Here is a 16,822-nt window from a genome sequence, read left to right as displayed (position 1 = left end):
AAATAAATATCTTCATGCATAAAGATGAATTTAAGCTGCTGCCAATGTCCACATAGAGGCTGGAAACCTTGGACCCACCTGCACCCCAACCCAGGCAACAAGTGTGCACTCTGCCATACTATTCATACTCCTGGTATGTGTGAATAAGGATGGCTCACAATGCCACTGCTCAACCAAGTGCTTAGGCTGGCAACATCCTTCAGCATACTGTAACAAGCAATCCAGAAATATAACAGCCCTTCCATCATAGCAGATTCTCAACCTTGAGGGGAAAAAGAACAAATCCGGGGACCGAATACTAGCCTCCCAGAGTTACAGCATTCAGCCCAGCAGTGCTGAACCAATTCATGGCACCCCCCAAATCTACCATAAACAAAGCTGGTAAATGAAATCCACCTTATTCCAAAATCAAACCCACAAGGCTATCAAAGAAGGTAAAAGGAAAAAAGAAACCATTGGAAGTACAGCAACTTTAAAGGTTGAAGGAACATCTGCCCACATAGATGAGAAAAAATTAGCACAAGAATTCTAGCAACTCAAAAAGCCAGAATGTCTTCTTACCTCCAAATGACCACACTAGCTTGCAGCAATGGTTCTTGACCAGGCTGAATAGGCAGGAATGACAGAAACGAAATTCAGAATATGGATAGTAATAAAGATCAATGAGATTCAGGAGAAAGTCAAAACCCAATCCAAAGTTTCTACTGAATGCAATAAAATGATGCAGAAGATGAAAGACAAAATGGTTACTTTAAAAAAGAAAAAATTGTTCTGATATAATTGGACAATTGATATCAAGAATTTCAGAATACAATGGAAAGTATTCACAGCAAGCTGGGGAAAGAATCAAAGAAGGAATCAAACTGATCTGATAGGGCTAAAAACTCACAAGACCATCCCCAAAGTACATAGTCATCAGGTTCTCCAAGCTCAAAATAAAAGAAAAAAATACCAGAGGCAACTAGAAGAGAAAGGACAGGTCACCTACAAAGGAAACCACATCAGGCTAACAATGGACCTTTTAGCAGAAACCCTACAAGGAGGAAGAGAATGAGGGCTTATATTCAGTAGTTTTGTCTTTAAAAAAGAATTTTCAATCAACAATTTCATATCCAACCAAACTAAGCGTCATAAGTGAAGGGGAAATAGGATCTTTTTCAGACAAGCAAATGCTAAGGGATTTTATTACCACCAGTCCTGCCTCAGAACAAAACCTGAAAGGAGTACTAAACATGGTAAGAAAAGAACATGACTGACCACAACAAAAACACACTTAAGTACCTAGACCAGTAACACTGTAGGGTAACCACACAACCCAGTCTGCATAATAACCAGCTAACAACATGATGAAACAATCAAATCTCCATATATCAGCACTAACTGTGAATCTAAAAAGGCTAATTGCCCCAATTAAAAAGCACAGCGTGGCAAGTTGGATAAAAAAGCATGGCCTAATGGTATGCTGTCCTTAAGAGACCCATCTTATATGCAATGACACTTATAGGCTCAAAGTAAAGGAATGAAGAAAAATCTACCAAGCAAATAAAAATAGAAAAAAACAGGGTTAGTATTTTAATTTCAAAAAACAAAACAAAACAAAAAACCAGAGATCAAAAAAGCTAGCCTCCTAGAGTTAGATCATTCAGCCCAGCAGTGCTGAGCCAATCCAGGACACCCCCCGAAATCTACCATAAACAAAGCTAGTAACAAAGATCAAAAAAGACAAGGAAGGGCATTATATAAAGTAAAAGGCTCAATTCAACACTAAGACCTAACTATTCCTATGCACCCAACACAGGAACACCCAGAGTCATAATGCAAGTTCTTAGAGACCTATGAAAAGGCTTAGATAACCATGGAATACTAGTGGGATAATTCAACACTCGACTGACAGCATTAGACAGATGATCAAGACAGAAAACTAACAAAGGTACTTAGAATCTGAACTAAACACTTGACCAAGTGGACCTAATAGACAACCACAGAACAGTTTACTCCAAAACAGCAGAATACATATTCTTCTCATATGCACATGGTATGTAATCTAAAATCAACCATACAGTCTAACATAAAACAATTCCTAGCAAATACAAAACAACAAAAATCATAGCAATCACATTCTTTAACCACAGCCCTATAAAAATATAAGTAAATACTAAGAAAATAGCTAATTACATGAAGATTAAACAACCCTTTCCTGAATGACTTTTGGATACATATGAAATTAAGGCAGAAGTCAAGGAATTCTTTGAGCCTATTAAGAAAAAAAAAATAACATACCAGGATTTGTGGGATACAGCTAAGGCAGTGTTAAGAGGAAAGTTTGTAGTACTACATGCCCACTTTGAAAAGTTAGAATGATCTCAAGTTAACAACCTAACATCCCCACAAGAAGAACCAGACAAACATGAGCAAACCAATTCCAAAGCTATAAGAAGACAAGAAATAACCAGAATCAGAGCTGAAGTGAAGAAAACTGTGACACATAAAACCATACAAAAGATCAGTGGGTTGAGGAGATTTAAAAATAATTAAAAGATAGAACACTGGCCACAGTGATAAAAAAAAAGAGAGAGAGAATATACAAATGAACACAATTAGCAATGACAAAACAGACATTACCACTGACCCCACTGAAATATAAACAACTGTCACAAACTACCATCAACAGCTCTGTGCACACAAGCTAAAAAACTTAGAAGAAATGCATAAATTCGGCCGGGAGCGGTGGCTCAAGCCTGTAATCCCAGCACTTTGGGAGGCCGAGGCGGGTGGATCACGAGGTCAACAGATCGAGACCATCTTGGTCAACATGGTGAAACCCCCTCTCTACTAAAATTACAAAAAGTTAGCTGGGCATGGTGGCCCGTGCCTGTAATCCCAGCTGCTCGGAAGGCTGAGGCAGGAGAATTGCCTGAACCCAGGAGGCGGAGATTGCGGTGAGCCGAGATCGCGCCATTGCACTCCAGCCTGGGTAACAAGAGCGAAACTCCGTCTCAAAAAAAAAAAAAAAAAAAAGAAATGCATAAATTCCTGGGCATATACAACTTCCAAGGCTGAATCAGGAAGAAACTGAATCCCCAAACAAATTAATAATGAGTTCTGAAATTTAATCAGTAATAAGAAACCTGCTGACCAAAAAAAGCTCAGGACCAGATAGAGTCACAGCTGAATTCTACCAAATGTGTAATGAAGAACTGGTAGAATTTATACAGAACCTAGTCTAAGAAACTGAGGAAAAGGGATTCCTCTCTAATTCATTCTTTAAAGCCAGCAGCACCCTAATACCAAAACTTTGCAGAGACACAACAACCACACACAAAAAAATCTTCGGACCAATATTCTTTAAAAACATAGATGAAAAAGTACTCAAAAAATACTAGTAAACTGAATCCAGCAGCACATCAAAAAACTAATTCACCATAATCAAGTAGGCTTTATCACTGGGATACAAGGTTTTTTCAACATATGCAAATCAGCAAGTGTGACTCATCACATATGCAGAACTAATCAACAAAAACCACATTATCATCTCAATAACTGCAGAAAAGGCTTTCAATAAAATTCAACATCTCTTCATATTAAAAACTCTCAACAAACTAGGCACTGCAGATATATACTTTACAATAATGAGAGCCACCTATGACAAACACAGTTACATTATACTGAAAGGGAAAAACTGGAAGTATTCCCCTTGAAAATAAGAAAAAGACAAGGATATTCTTTTTCACCACTCCTATTCAATGGTACTAGAAGTCCTGGCCAAAGCAATCAGGCCAGAGAAAGAAATAAAAGTTATCTAAATAGAAAGAGAAGAATTCAAACTGTCTCTGTTTGCAGACAATATAATTCTATACCTAGAAATCCCAACAGTCTCTGCCCAAAATCTCCCTGATCTGATAAACAAATTCAGCAAATTCTCAGGATACAAAAATCAATGTACAAAAATAAGTAGCATTCCTATATATGAACAACATCCAAGCAGAGACAAATGAAGAAAGCAATCTCTTTCACAACAGCCACAAAGGAATAAAATACATGGGAATACAGCTGACCATGGAGGTGAAATATCTCTACAAAACCCTGTTGAAAGAAATCAAATATGACACAAACAAATGGAAAAACATTCCAGGCCCATGAATAGGAAGAATCAATACTATTAAAATGCCCATACGGCCCAAAGCAATTTACAGATTCAGTGCTATTTCTGACAAACTACCAATGACATTCTTCACCAAAGTAGAAAAAGAACTAGTTTAAAACTCATATGGGACCGGGCACAGTGGCTCCAGCCTGTAATCCCAGCACTTTGGGAGGCCGAGGCGGGTGGCTCACGAGGGTTAAGAGATCGAGACCATCCTGGTCAACATGCTGAAACCCCGTCTCTACTAAAAATACAAAAAATTAGCTGGACATGGTGGCATGTGCCTGTAATTCCAGCTACTCAGGAGGCTGAGGCAGGAGAATTGCCTGAACCCAGGAGGCAGAGGTTGCGGTGAGCCAAGATCGCACCATTGCACTCCAGCCTGGGTAACAAGAGTGAAACTCCATCTCAAAAAAAAACCTCATATGGAATCAAAAAAAGAGCCCATTAGCCATAGCAATCCCAAGCAAAAAGAAGAAAGCTGGAGGCATATTGCCTAACTTTGAACCATGCCACAAGGCTACAGTTACCAAAACAGCATGGCTCTGGTACAAAAACAGGCACGCAGACCAAGGGAACAGAATAGAGAGCCCAGAAAATAATGCCACCCAACTACAACCACCTAATCTTCAACAAAGTTAAGAAAAACAAGCAATGGGGAGAGAGCCCGTACTCAATGAATAATGCTGAGATAACTGGCTAGTCATTTGGAGAAGATCAAAACTGGATACCTTCCTTACACATATACAAAACCAAAGCAAGCTGGATTAAATATTAAAATGTAAAACTTAAAACTGTAAAAAAGAAAATAACACCTGAAAAATGACCTAGGAAATACCATTCTGGATATAGAACCCGGCAAAGATTTCTTGACAAAGTCGCCAAAAGCAATTGCAACAAAAACAAAAATTGATAAATGGAAGTTAATTAAACTAGAGAGCTTCTACACAAGAAAAGAAACTATCAACAGAGTATACAACCTGCAGAATGGGAGAAAATATTTTGCTAACTATGCATCTGAAAAAGTCCTAATATCCAGAATCTATAGGGAACTTGAATGTGCAAGCAAAAAACAAACACCCCCATTTAAAAAATGAATGAAAGACATAGACAATTTTCAAGTGAAGACATGCACACAGCCAACAAGCATATGAAAAAATCCTCAATATGAACCAATCATTAAAGAAATGCAAATTAACACCACAATGAGATACCCTCTCACACCCATCAAAATGGCTATTGCTAAAAAAAAGGGAAAAAAACAAATTCTGTCAAGGTTGCGATGAAAGGAAATGCTTTTATATTGCTGGTGGGAATGTAAAACAGAAACAGAAAACCAAATACCACATGTTTTCACTTATAAATGGGAGCTAAACATTCAGTACATATGGACACAAAGAAGGGAACTATGGCCACCAGGGTCTACATAAAGACGGAGGGCAGAAGAGGGGTGAGGATAAAAAAATCTACCTATTAGGTATTCTGCTTATCACCCAAGTGATGAAATAATCTACGCACAAAGTTCCCATGTCATGCAATTTACTTATATACCAACCTACACATATACCTCTGAACCTAAAATTAAAAATTAAGAACTTCAGAGAGAAGTGAGATTTCTCTTAAAATGAGAAGCACTGGAGTGCCTCAGTGATTCAATGATATTTGAGGAATGGTAGTGTTTAGTGTTAATATCTGAGAAAGAGCATTCCAAGAAGAAGGGACACCAGTATAAAGTCCCTGAGGCAAAGCTTGGCATATTTAAGAAATTACACAAAGGCCAGTGTTGCTAGCATGGGATGATCCAGCAGTATTAGGACAGACAGGCAGACAACATCAGATCACTCAAATGATTATAAGACTTAGTAAGGATTTTATTTTTATTTATTTATTTTTAATTGCATTTTAGGTTTTGGGGTACACGTGCAGGACATGCAAGATAGTTGCATAGGTACGCACGTGGCAGTGTGATTTGCTGCCTTCCTCCCCTTCACCTATATCTGGCATTTCTCTCCATGCTATCTCTCCCCAACTCCCCACCCCCAGCCGTCCCTCCCCTATTCTCCCCAACAGACCTCAGTGTGTAGTACTCCCCTCCCTGTGTCCATGTGTTCTCGTTCAACATCCGCCTATGAGTGAGAACATGTGGTATTTCATTTTCTGTTCTTGTGTCAGTTTGCTGAGAATGATGGTCTCCAGTTTCATCCATGTCCCTACAAAGGACACGAACTCATTGTTTTTGATGGCTGCATAATATTCCATGGTTTATATATGCCACATTTTCCCTGTCCCGTCTATCATCAATGAGCATTTGGGTTGATTCCAGGTCTATTGTAAACAGTGCTGCAATGAACATTCGTGTGCCTATGTCCTTATAGTAGAACGACTTATAATCCTCTGGATATATACCCAGTAATGGGATTGCTGGGTCAAGTGGAATTTCTATTTCTAGGTCCTTGAGGAATTGCCACACTGTCTTCCACAATGGTTGAACTAATTTACACTCCCACCAGCAGTGTAAAAGTGTTCCTATTTCTCCACATGCTCTCCAGCATCTGCTGTCTCCAGAATTTTTAATGAACTAGCATGAGATGGTATCTCAATGTAGTTTTGATTTGCATTTCTCTAATGACCAGTGATGATGAGCATTTTTTCATGTTTGGCCTCATGTATTTTTTTTTTTTTTTTTTGAGACAGAGTTTCGCTCTTATGACCCAGGCTAGAGTGCAATGGTGTGATCTCAGCTCACTGCAACTTCCGCCTCCTGGGTTCAGGCAATTCTCCTGCCTCAGCCTCCTGAGTAGCTGGGATTACAGGCATGCACCACCATGCCCAGCTAATTTTTTGTATTTTTAGTAGAGACAGGGTTTCACGATGTTGACCAGGATGGTCTCGACCTCTTGACCTCGTGATCCACCTGCCTCGGCCTCCCAAAGTGCTGGGATTAGAGGCGTGAGCCACCATGCCCGGCCCGTATGTCTTCTTTTGTAAAGTGTCTGTTCATATCCTTTGCCCACTTTTGAATGGGCTTGTTTTTTTCTTGTAAATCTGTTTGAGTTCTTTGTAAATTCTGGATATCAGCCCTTTGTCAGATGGGTAAAATGCAAAAATTTTTTCCCATTCTGTTGGTTGCCAATTCACTCTAATGACTGTTTCTTTTGCCTTGCAGAAGCTGTGGAGTTTGATTAGGTCCCATTTGTCTATTTTGGCTTTTGTTGCCAATGCTTTTGGTGTTCTGGTCATGAAGTCCTTGGCTACTCATATGTCCTGAATGGTTTTGCCTAGATTTTCTTCTAGGGTTTTTATGGTGTTAGGTCTTATGTTTAAGTCTTTAATGCATCTGGAGTTAATTTTAGTGTAAGGTATCAGGAAGGGGTCCAGTTTCTGCTTTCTGCACATAGCTAGCCAGTTTTCCCAACACCATTTATTAAACAGGGAATCCTTTCCCCATTGCGTGTTTTTGTAAGGTTTGTCAAAGATCAGATGGTTGTAGATATGTTGTGTTGCCTCCGAAGCCTCTGTTCTGTTCCATTGGTCTATATCTCTCTTTTGGTACCAGTACCATGCTGTTTTGATTACTGTAGCCTTGTAGTATAGTTTGAAGTCCAGTAGTATGATGCCTCCTGCTGTGTTCTTTTTGCTTAGAATTGACTTGGCTATGCGGGCTCTCTTTTGGTTCCATATAAAGTTTAAGGTGGTTTTTTCCAGTTCTGTGAAGAAGGTCATCGGTAGCTTGATGGGGATAGTTGAAAAGGCTTCATACTTTGCTAAATAATTATAAACCAAGAAGGGAAAAAGGTAGAATAAATCTGATTCATGAGGTCGGCTTTTGATGTTGAAAATCAAAAACCCTCAGCCAGTTCTCAGGATTGAGCCAATTCAGAGAAGCAGAGTTTAATGACTGAAGGGAATCTTAAGGCCTCTTGATGAAGGACATTGAAAATTCACTGCAAGAATACTCAGGCTGTATCATATGTTTCTTTCTCAAAGACCTGTAGCTATTCCTCAGATAACAGTCCTCAGAGAAAAAGGCACACATCCATATCACCTGAGAGACTTTTAAGTTTGGAGCCTGAACTAACACTAATATCTGGTCCACGGAATAAAACCGTGAGTTTTTCTTTGGGTTTTTTTGTTTGGTTTTCTGAAGCAGAGTCTCACTCTATCACCCAGGTTGGAGTGCAGTGGTGTGATCTCGGCTCACTGCAACCTCCGCCTCATGGATAAGGTGGTTCTCATGCCTCAGCCTTCAAAATAGCTGGGATTATAGGTGCATGCCACCACACCCAGATATTTTTTTGCATTTTTAGTAGAGGCCGGGTTTCACCATGTTGGCCAGGCTGATCTTGAGCTCCTGACCTCAAGTGAACCGACCACCTAGGCCTCCCAAAGTGCTGAGATTGCAGGTGTAAGCCACGGCGCCCAGCTATTTTCAGGTTTTTGTTTGTTTCTTTTTAGAGACAAGATCTTGCTTGGTTACCCAGGCTGGAATGAAATGACAGGATCATAGCTTACTGTAAACTCAAATTTCTGGGCTAAAGCAATCCTCCTGCCTGAGTCTATGGGTAGCTGTAACTACAGGCACACACTACCACAAACAGCTAATTTTTTTCCCTTCATACAGACAGATACTTGCTATATTGCCTAGGCTGTTCTGAAACTCTTGGCCTCAAGCGACCTTCCCACTTTGGCCTCCTAAATTATTTGGATTACAGGATCAACAAGACTGGAGTATGAGTTTTTGAAGGTCAGATAATACATTGAGCTTTGGCTTATGTCCAACCAAAAGGGGATCTAATGGGTTTATCATAGTTACCTCTTCCTGAAAGTGTAATTGAATCGAAAGGTTCAACCACTGGCAGGACTCTCACGTTGCTTCCTGACCTGTATGCCAAGGGACATTATTGTAAGCAGGACCAAGGGGGGGCTTCTGAAACTCTACTCTCCTGGCAATAACATGAATAAAACATAATAACTGCACTCTCTAGGAAACAGAATTGGTCGCTGTCACAACAAAAAACTCAAAAGTTCCAGAGGATGGTGGTCCATTTTATATCTTTATTCAGTTAACCTAACTGGCCCCTGTCAAAACCAGATGGATTATAGGATGAATGCACATGAACATAAATTTAAGTCATACTTGTACATTTGCTCTAGGATGTGATATCTCACTGAGCAGAATGTGGTTTCCAACACTTTGTATGTGGCTTCTGATTCGGCGAGTGCTTTGTAATCTACACCCATCGTGGGGGGAAATCAAAACAATTTGCTTTGGTGTGGTAAAAACAAGAACACTACTTCACTATTTTATGTCAGGGCTATGTCACTTCCTGCTTTCAGTTTAATTGACATTTTGCAAAACATCATGCTAACTCAATATATTAATAATATTACATAAATTGGTACCCATAAGCCGGAAGTGACAAGTTCCTTAAGTAAATAGTAAAATACTGTAACATTGAACAGAAGTAAAATACTGGAAGAAGAGAGAGAAACTTCAGCAGATTCAAAGACCTATAACATAGATGAGGGTTTAGGGGTCCAATGCTTTTAGTTCTTTTGTCAAAACATCCTTTTTAAAGTAAATATCATGCTGCCCTATATATATTTCCTATCACTAAAAGGGAAACACAGTGTTTTGGGGACCTACTGGGGTTTTGGAGTCAACATATTCCACATTTGAGGATATTTCTCCCACTTACTCAAGGAGTTTGCAAAGGCTACTTGTCTTGAGTGGAGCCCAGAACAAAAAAGGAATCTACAGCAGATATAGGGTCTGACCCAAGCTGATAGTGCCAGGTGATGCAGCAGAATTCAAAGCTGTCACGGAATGCAGAGCAGACATTATAGGACTCTCTGCATGTCTCTCACAAGCCCATAGGAGACAGGAGAGCAAACTCCTGGGGAATCAGTGCATGACCATTCCTTCTCCAGCAGAGGAGTACCTTCTGTCTACAAAACAAAACAGCAAGTGCAGAAGATTAATACAAGCATAAAGCCCCCCTAAGCATAAGCGCTTCTAGGTATGGCCCTGTGCAACTGTGAAAGTCAAATGCCCACAAAGCCAGCTATGATTGGAGGTCATAATCAAATCTGAGTGGCACAAGGGGTGGGCGGTATTGTACACAAATACATGTGCTTACTCAGATTATCTTGACTGTCTTCTCTTCTCCTTGTCAGCGTCTTGTTTGATCCAGATCACCTTTCCATTTGGGACTTGAATGGATCACCACTCTGTGGGCATGAGACCTGACTCTCATAACCACCACCAAGGAACTAGAGCCTGATGGAAGGCAGAACAGCAGAGATGCTAGTTCTGCCTCAGGTACACCCCTGTCAGTGGGAAATCAAAGATGGAAGACAGCTGGGCAGATTCATTCTCCCTCCTCTCTCTCTTCCACGGACTAATGCTGACTGTAGCTCCCCCTTGCAGCCCTTCTGGAAAAGTACTAGGAGCCAAGTGCATGCATCTGATGTCCACCATGCTGTCTCTCTCACCTCATTGTGAAGTGGTCATCAGCAGAGTCATATCATCCATCCCAACACATGATTTCGCATCCACTCTTAACTTAATTTCCACATGTCCCAGCCGTTGCTGCCCTGGACTTACCTTCCAAATAAATGTCATCTTTAATATCAGACATTGTCTGTAGTTCTAACTTATAAGGCTGCGAAGTTCATGAGATGTATAATTAATATTTTTGCATGCTTCTTTCAGTTTATAATATGACAATTTAAATGTTTATTTAGAAAGGGTATTAAAATATTATATAAAAATTATATTTTAGGAAGGTAGTTGGTAACTAACTCAGCTTTTTAATGAAATGCCATTTTGTTTATAGCGTAACCAGCTAGAAATATCAGAATACAAATATATTACTCACAATTGAAAAATTATATGCAAATATACAAAAATCTTTTATATTTATATGCTCTTTAAAATGCATCACAGTAGGTACCATCTGATTGATGTTCCACCTTATCTTCCCATCACACATCTAACATGTCTTCCTCAGGGCTACATTACAGTGATATTTCTCCTACGATTGTATCATAGCCACACTTTTGCTCTGAGAAATGCTTCTTCTTAGATAATTCTGTAATCTCAAGTTGAAAACCAGAAAAGAAAAATTCATGCTACTTTAGATTTTGTGATGAAGATTTATTTTCATTGATTTACCACTCCCATATAGCTAGTTTATTCCTTTATTCACCAATTTATTTGTTCATCAAAATATTTTTGAATACCTATTCTATGTGGTGTCTGTTAGGTCCCGGGAGCCAACAGTAAGCAAGATCTGTATGATCTCTGCTTTTATGGTGCTTACATTGTACCAGGAAAGATGTATGATAAGCAAACAAATAACCAGATCAGATGTAGAGATGATTTATCCCAAGGTTTAGATAACACTGTTAAAATTTCATAACCCCAAGAATTGATACAGTCTGTAGAATTTACTTGTTTAATGATGCTATACGATTTCTTCCTATAACAGAACTTGCTGTTACTGAGTATATCAGCACACTCTCTCATTGCATTATTTGCAATAAGATTATAATAAAACAAATGTTTAAGACATTCTCTAACATTAACACATGGATTTCATAGATGCTATTTTAACATTTGCAAAAAGTTTAATTCAAATGATTTTTTATAATTTCTACACTATTTTTATATGGAGTATTTTTAAGATAGGAAAGAGTCAAGTTTTTTTGTGTGTGCGAAGTTTAAACAGAATTTCAAGTATTGAAGACAGAGGAGATAATTGGCAATTCAGTGGCTCTGAGGTGCTTTAGAAAAAAAAAAAAACCTAAAATGCTCGTTATCAGACCTCAACTTCAAAAAAATTTTTCTTTAACTCACAAACTAGAAGAAATGACTTTTCTAACTGCACATTGAGACTTATGACAACACTGAAAAGGTCATCATGTGTTTCTTTCTTCATTCCTATTATAGAAATGCCTTTTTCCTCAATGGTTCACATATTTGTATTAAATCTAATATTCCTCAGTACTGTTTATGGCAGACATATACAAAATGTGTTCTAAATATATTTGTCACCCTTCAGTATTATTCTGCCCATCTTTATCTAACAAGGTGTTGCCTTTAAACTAAACATAAAATTAGAATTCATGATGGAATAAAAACTACACCAAAGATAAAACCTCATTATTGATTTAGAATTGAGCGTCCTTAGTATTAAAAAAATTAGACGTTTAAGCACACTGTGGTACATATGTATGGTGCAAACCACAGTGGAAAAGAGCAATGATTTTCTGAGATAAGATGTCAGTTCTTGACAATTATAAAGATAATAAATTTTCAAATGAAACATGATAAAGTAAAATACATATAGCTTCATGGTTTTGAGGAATTTCCAACTATATTTTTTGGCAGCTTGTGAAAATATGATTAAGATTATGTCATTGTCAATGCCTTTTAAGTGTTTCCTATACACATACAAACACATATATAGATACATTTTTAGACTAGCTTTAGGTAAAAGACTTCTAAGTAAGCTTTCAGAAATTATTCAAACACATACACTACCAAAAATCCAGTGGAAAGTATAAAATGTTCCAGACACTATCAGTTTGTTTTCTCCTAGAAGACACACACAGTGTCCCACTTGTGAATCTAGAGAGTTGGTAGTTTCAGTTCTTTTACTCAGCACCTAACATGACATAAAATCAAAAGAAAGTTGTGTTTTAACTTCTTGCTTCTCCAAATTAGGATGAATGAGTCGAATGAAAGATATATATATCCAAAAGTCTTGCCAACCATGAAAACTGGTTCATTCTCCAACGTCTTAGGACTCCAAACTGAAATAATTAGGAATAGAAAGGAAATGACCCACAAGAAGAGGAAGGAGATCACAGTTTGCAAAGCTTTTATGTGGACCTTGGTGCTGAGATCTTGAGATCCTTTGCCATGAAGCCGCATGTTCTTGAGATGTTTACACAGAGAACAGATTAGCATCAGAAAAGATACCAGGGACAGAGCAAAGGGTATGAAGCTCCACAGGGTGGTTACAGTCATATATGAAAGGTGTGTTACATTCCTCAGTTTGATCTTCCCAGTCATGTTTCCTTCATGTTCTTCCATCCACGTACTCTCATCCATGTTTACCACAAGAAGATGACAAACCAAAAATAACAAAGACCCCAAAAGTATCACCAGAATGACACTGTTAAGTCTCCTTTTCAGGTGAAGAAAAATAAGGTTGGAGAAATTGGCAATCTTGAGCAAATACAATACACTGAGGCTAGTAGCAAGCCACATGCTGAAATGGTTAGTTACTGCCCAGGCATTATAAGAAGCAATTCTTAATTCTACACTATAAAAAGCTGGATTCAACACCGTTGAATACCAATATAATAATAAAACCCAGAGCAAACCAACTCTGGAGACTGCTAGAGCAGTGAGAATTTGGTCAGCTGAGGAGATCTTTTTTTTCTTGACCCAGTCAATGAAATTTATCAGTGCTATGAAGCCATTGGCAAAATTTCCAAGAACAAATAAAATCAATATTAGAATTGAAAAAAAAATGGGTAAAAAAGTTATCATGTCTGAACAGAAAAAAAGAAAGACAATCCAAGCCTGATATCACAGGTTGTGATTTCTTTAATACCCTGACCTTAAATTATGTGTGCACCTGATTTCTAAAAGTGCAGTAACATTCTTTTTACTTTTAAATACTGTGACCAATGTCAAATAAGAACGCACCAGCTGATGCTAATGGATGAGTTTGTTTTGGTCTTTATGGAAAACATTTTTATTTTCAAAATAGCTTAAATGAACTAATCCATTCAATGTCCATTCTGGTGATAGGCTTGAATGAAGTTGAAGTGAAACCTAAATATTCATTTGCCAGCATGCAAATAAAGACATATTCTCTTTCATTGTTTTGAAGTGTTCTCCTTGTTTAACCTATACATAATTTGTGTTCAGCAACTTCAGTTGTTAGATAGGGAAATTTTACCACCCAGTCCATAGTTCATACAGTAGATGTCTAAATTCTTTAAGATAACTTAGTCATAACTAGAATCATCACCATAATGGCTTTAATATTTTTGCTAGATTTAAACAGACAGAATCCAAACTTATAAAACAAAATTGTCTTTTTCTGGGACCCAGAAGAAGACCAATACACCTTAAAATCTGATTGCTGCTAACCAATACTTTTGTATGAATTTATTGTTACTATGCTCATAAATAAATACACACATGTTAAAATTCACTTTGAGTGGCTAGAAAAATATTAAATATTAGGAAAAGTTATAAATTGTAACTCAAACCTTTTGGAAGGCCAAAAGTTTTCATTGGAACAGGCTGAAGGTAGCCACCTCATTTACATTAGCATAAGGAAGAAATAGAAACAATAAAAGGCTTTCCCAGTTTAAGTCTGTTTAACCCACATTCCTTTTCTCTACTCTAACTGTTTACTCATGTAAATTTGGTGCTGGATAGTCCTCTAAGGGGGAAATCAAAGGGGAACTACTGGTTAATAGTGTTTACTCTAGGCCCCAAATCTAAAGGTTTTATCATTCGTAAAACCACTCTTTTTGCCACGTTAATTATCCACAAGTGTGTTAACTAGAAACCTCTGTTGTAATATTTACTATTTTGCCAGCCACCCCAAGTGAATTTTAACACACACACACACATTCACAGATAGAGAGAGAGAGAGAAAGAGAGAAAGACAGAGAGAGAGAGAGAGAGACATGCAGTCTCACACCCCTAAGGGATAGAAGGAGTTATTTTCTTATGCTGTCCAAAGTGGGATATAAGTTTCCTGGAGGACATCCGCACAAAATTAGTCCTATTTTCCACTGAGGGTTTTAGAACCCCACCAAAAAAAAAGAAGTAGCAAACATCAAATATCTCTCTCATGCTTAAGAATTTGGTAAACTTCCTCTCAAGTCTAATTAATGTTTAAGTATTTACTAATTAAATTGTTCAAAAATTTTGTACATATTCTTGACTACCACATCCTTTGACATAATAATCTTGCAGTATCCTCCCACCACAAGCAGAGCGATTATCTATACCCTGGACTCATGGCTCACTCATAAACTTTCTCTGATGAACAGAAAATTGGGAGACGTCACACAGGTATTAGGGATGGCTTCCACATTGGAGCTTCCTGCTCTTTTCCACTAACCATGAGATTATCACCTGGCTAGTACACTGTTCCCAGAATGAGAATAAAAAAACTCATGAAGTCAGTTTGCCTTTGCCTGATAGAGCCTGGATTGGCCAAACTCTAGATGCAGAACTTGGCCCATCTCAAGTCACCAGAGCCATCCACCAAACTCAGCTTAGAAAAACTGAATACAAAGATATACGAGATAAAAATATCGAATGTAGTTTTGTAGGGATTTCTTTAGTAGAAAAACCTACCTGACATAGGTACTATGCTAAAGCAAGAGTGTGGGGAAATAAGTTGACCCATGTTTTGTTAGGAATTCAAGAGCTGAAAGAAAAATAGATGGGGAGTGGCAAAGTTTTGTCATGTGAGGTAGATAAATAAAGGTAGTAGAAAACCTTTGCAAAGACCTATGTGCTGCAGGTAGCAACATCTCAAATTTCCTCATGTTGCAGAAATAAAGTTCCTACTGCAACCCTCTTAGAGTTGTATATAAATGTCTAAATGGTGACTTTTTTGTAAGGTATATAATGAGTAGAACAATTAATCATCTTTATGGAACACTTCTCCAGTTAATAATTTTTAAACTGCACACTTAGAAATGAGTGAAAACAAAAATGGTAAACACAGCAATGTATCATAAACACTCATGCAACCATGATGCAGGGCAAAACATGTCGCATTGCAAATAGGCTAGGTCTGCCTCCACCATTCTCCAAGCCCCTACACCTTTCTTCACATATCCTGAGGAAAGCAATAGCCATAAATTAGGATGATCATTTTCTTGATTTCCTTTATACATTAACAACTAGATATGCAACCTTACATGCTATAGCATGGTTTTGCCTGCTTTAAACCCTATATAGGTTTAAAGTATATAGTGCTGTATGTTCATGTTCATGGCTTCTTGGACTCAACTTTATGTTTCTAAAATTAGTCAGACGGATGCATGTTTATGTGATTCACTTCTCTTCACTTCTTTATATCATTCCATTGTATAGATGTATTATGATAATTAACTCACCCTTAGTTGATATATATTTGGGGGTTTTCTTTTTTGAACAGTTATCAATAATTCTAGTATGACCATTTTTTTTTACATATTATTTGATTCATTACCTTGGGATATATACCTAAGAAGAGAATTAGAGGTTCATCAAATATGGCTTTCAAATTCTCTTCACAAACAGAAAATTTCAAATATAAATTCACTAAATTTTCTTTTTTATACTTTATTTAGAGTCTCTATATAGCTATTTCTATATATCTTATTAATTACATATTTAACCCAATAAGACACCATCATTTTATACAGTCAAAATTTATTTAGCAATATATATATTTACCACTTCTATTATTTTTTATTCCTTCATGCATGTTCAGCTTCATATTTTTAGTAATTTTCCTTTAATCTAAAAAATATTTTTTTGAATTTCTATTTATTAAAGTCTGCCATGGTTTCAAAGCACACAGAAGACATGACTGCATTAGATTTTAGCCTCGATTTTGTCTGTTATAAATCAGATTGTCA

At 37.6% G+C, this 16,822-nt stretch overlaps 1 protein-coding gene and 1 long non-coding RNA gene across 2 annotated transcripts in view; both read right to left on the bottom strand.

Annotated features, from left to right (window-relative positions):
* LOC144577837 (uncharacterized) overlaps nucleotides 1–16,822 on the bottom strand; it is a 135,033-nt gene that overhangs the window by 33,417 nt on the left and 84,794 nt on the right. The gene's annotated exons all lie outside the window — the stretch shown is intronic.
* Nucleotides 12,579–15,426, bottom strand: LOC100414305 (taste receptor type 2 member 50). Its single transcript, XM_035255304.3, has one exon. The coding sequence runs from the start codon at nucleotides 13,707–13,709 to the stop codon at nucleotides 12,810–12,812; it is 900 nt and encodes a 299-aa protein (XP_035111195.2). The 5' UTR covers nucleotides 13,710–15,426; the 3' UTR covers nucleotides 12,579–12,809.

This window comes from Callithrix jacchus, chromosome 9 (assembly GCF_049354715.1).
Source record: "Callithrix jacchus isolate 240 chromosome 9, calJac240_pri, whole genome shotgun sequence".
NCBI lineage: Eukaryota > Metazoa > Chordata > Mammalia > Primates > Cebidae > Callithrix > Callithrix jacchus.
Note: the sequence above shows the minus strand (reverse complement) of the source record. Positions and strands in the feature narration are given on the sequence as shown.

Bases quoted from the DNA above. Each gene is read 5' to 3' on its own strand.
- LOC100414305 (XM_035255304.3), bottom strand. From the start codon at position 13,709: ATGATAACTTTTTTACCCATTTTTTTTTCAATTCTAATATTGATTTTA.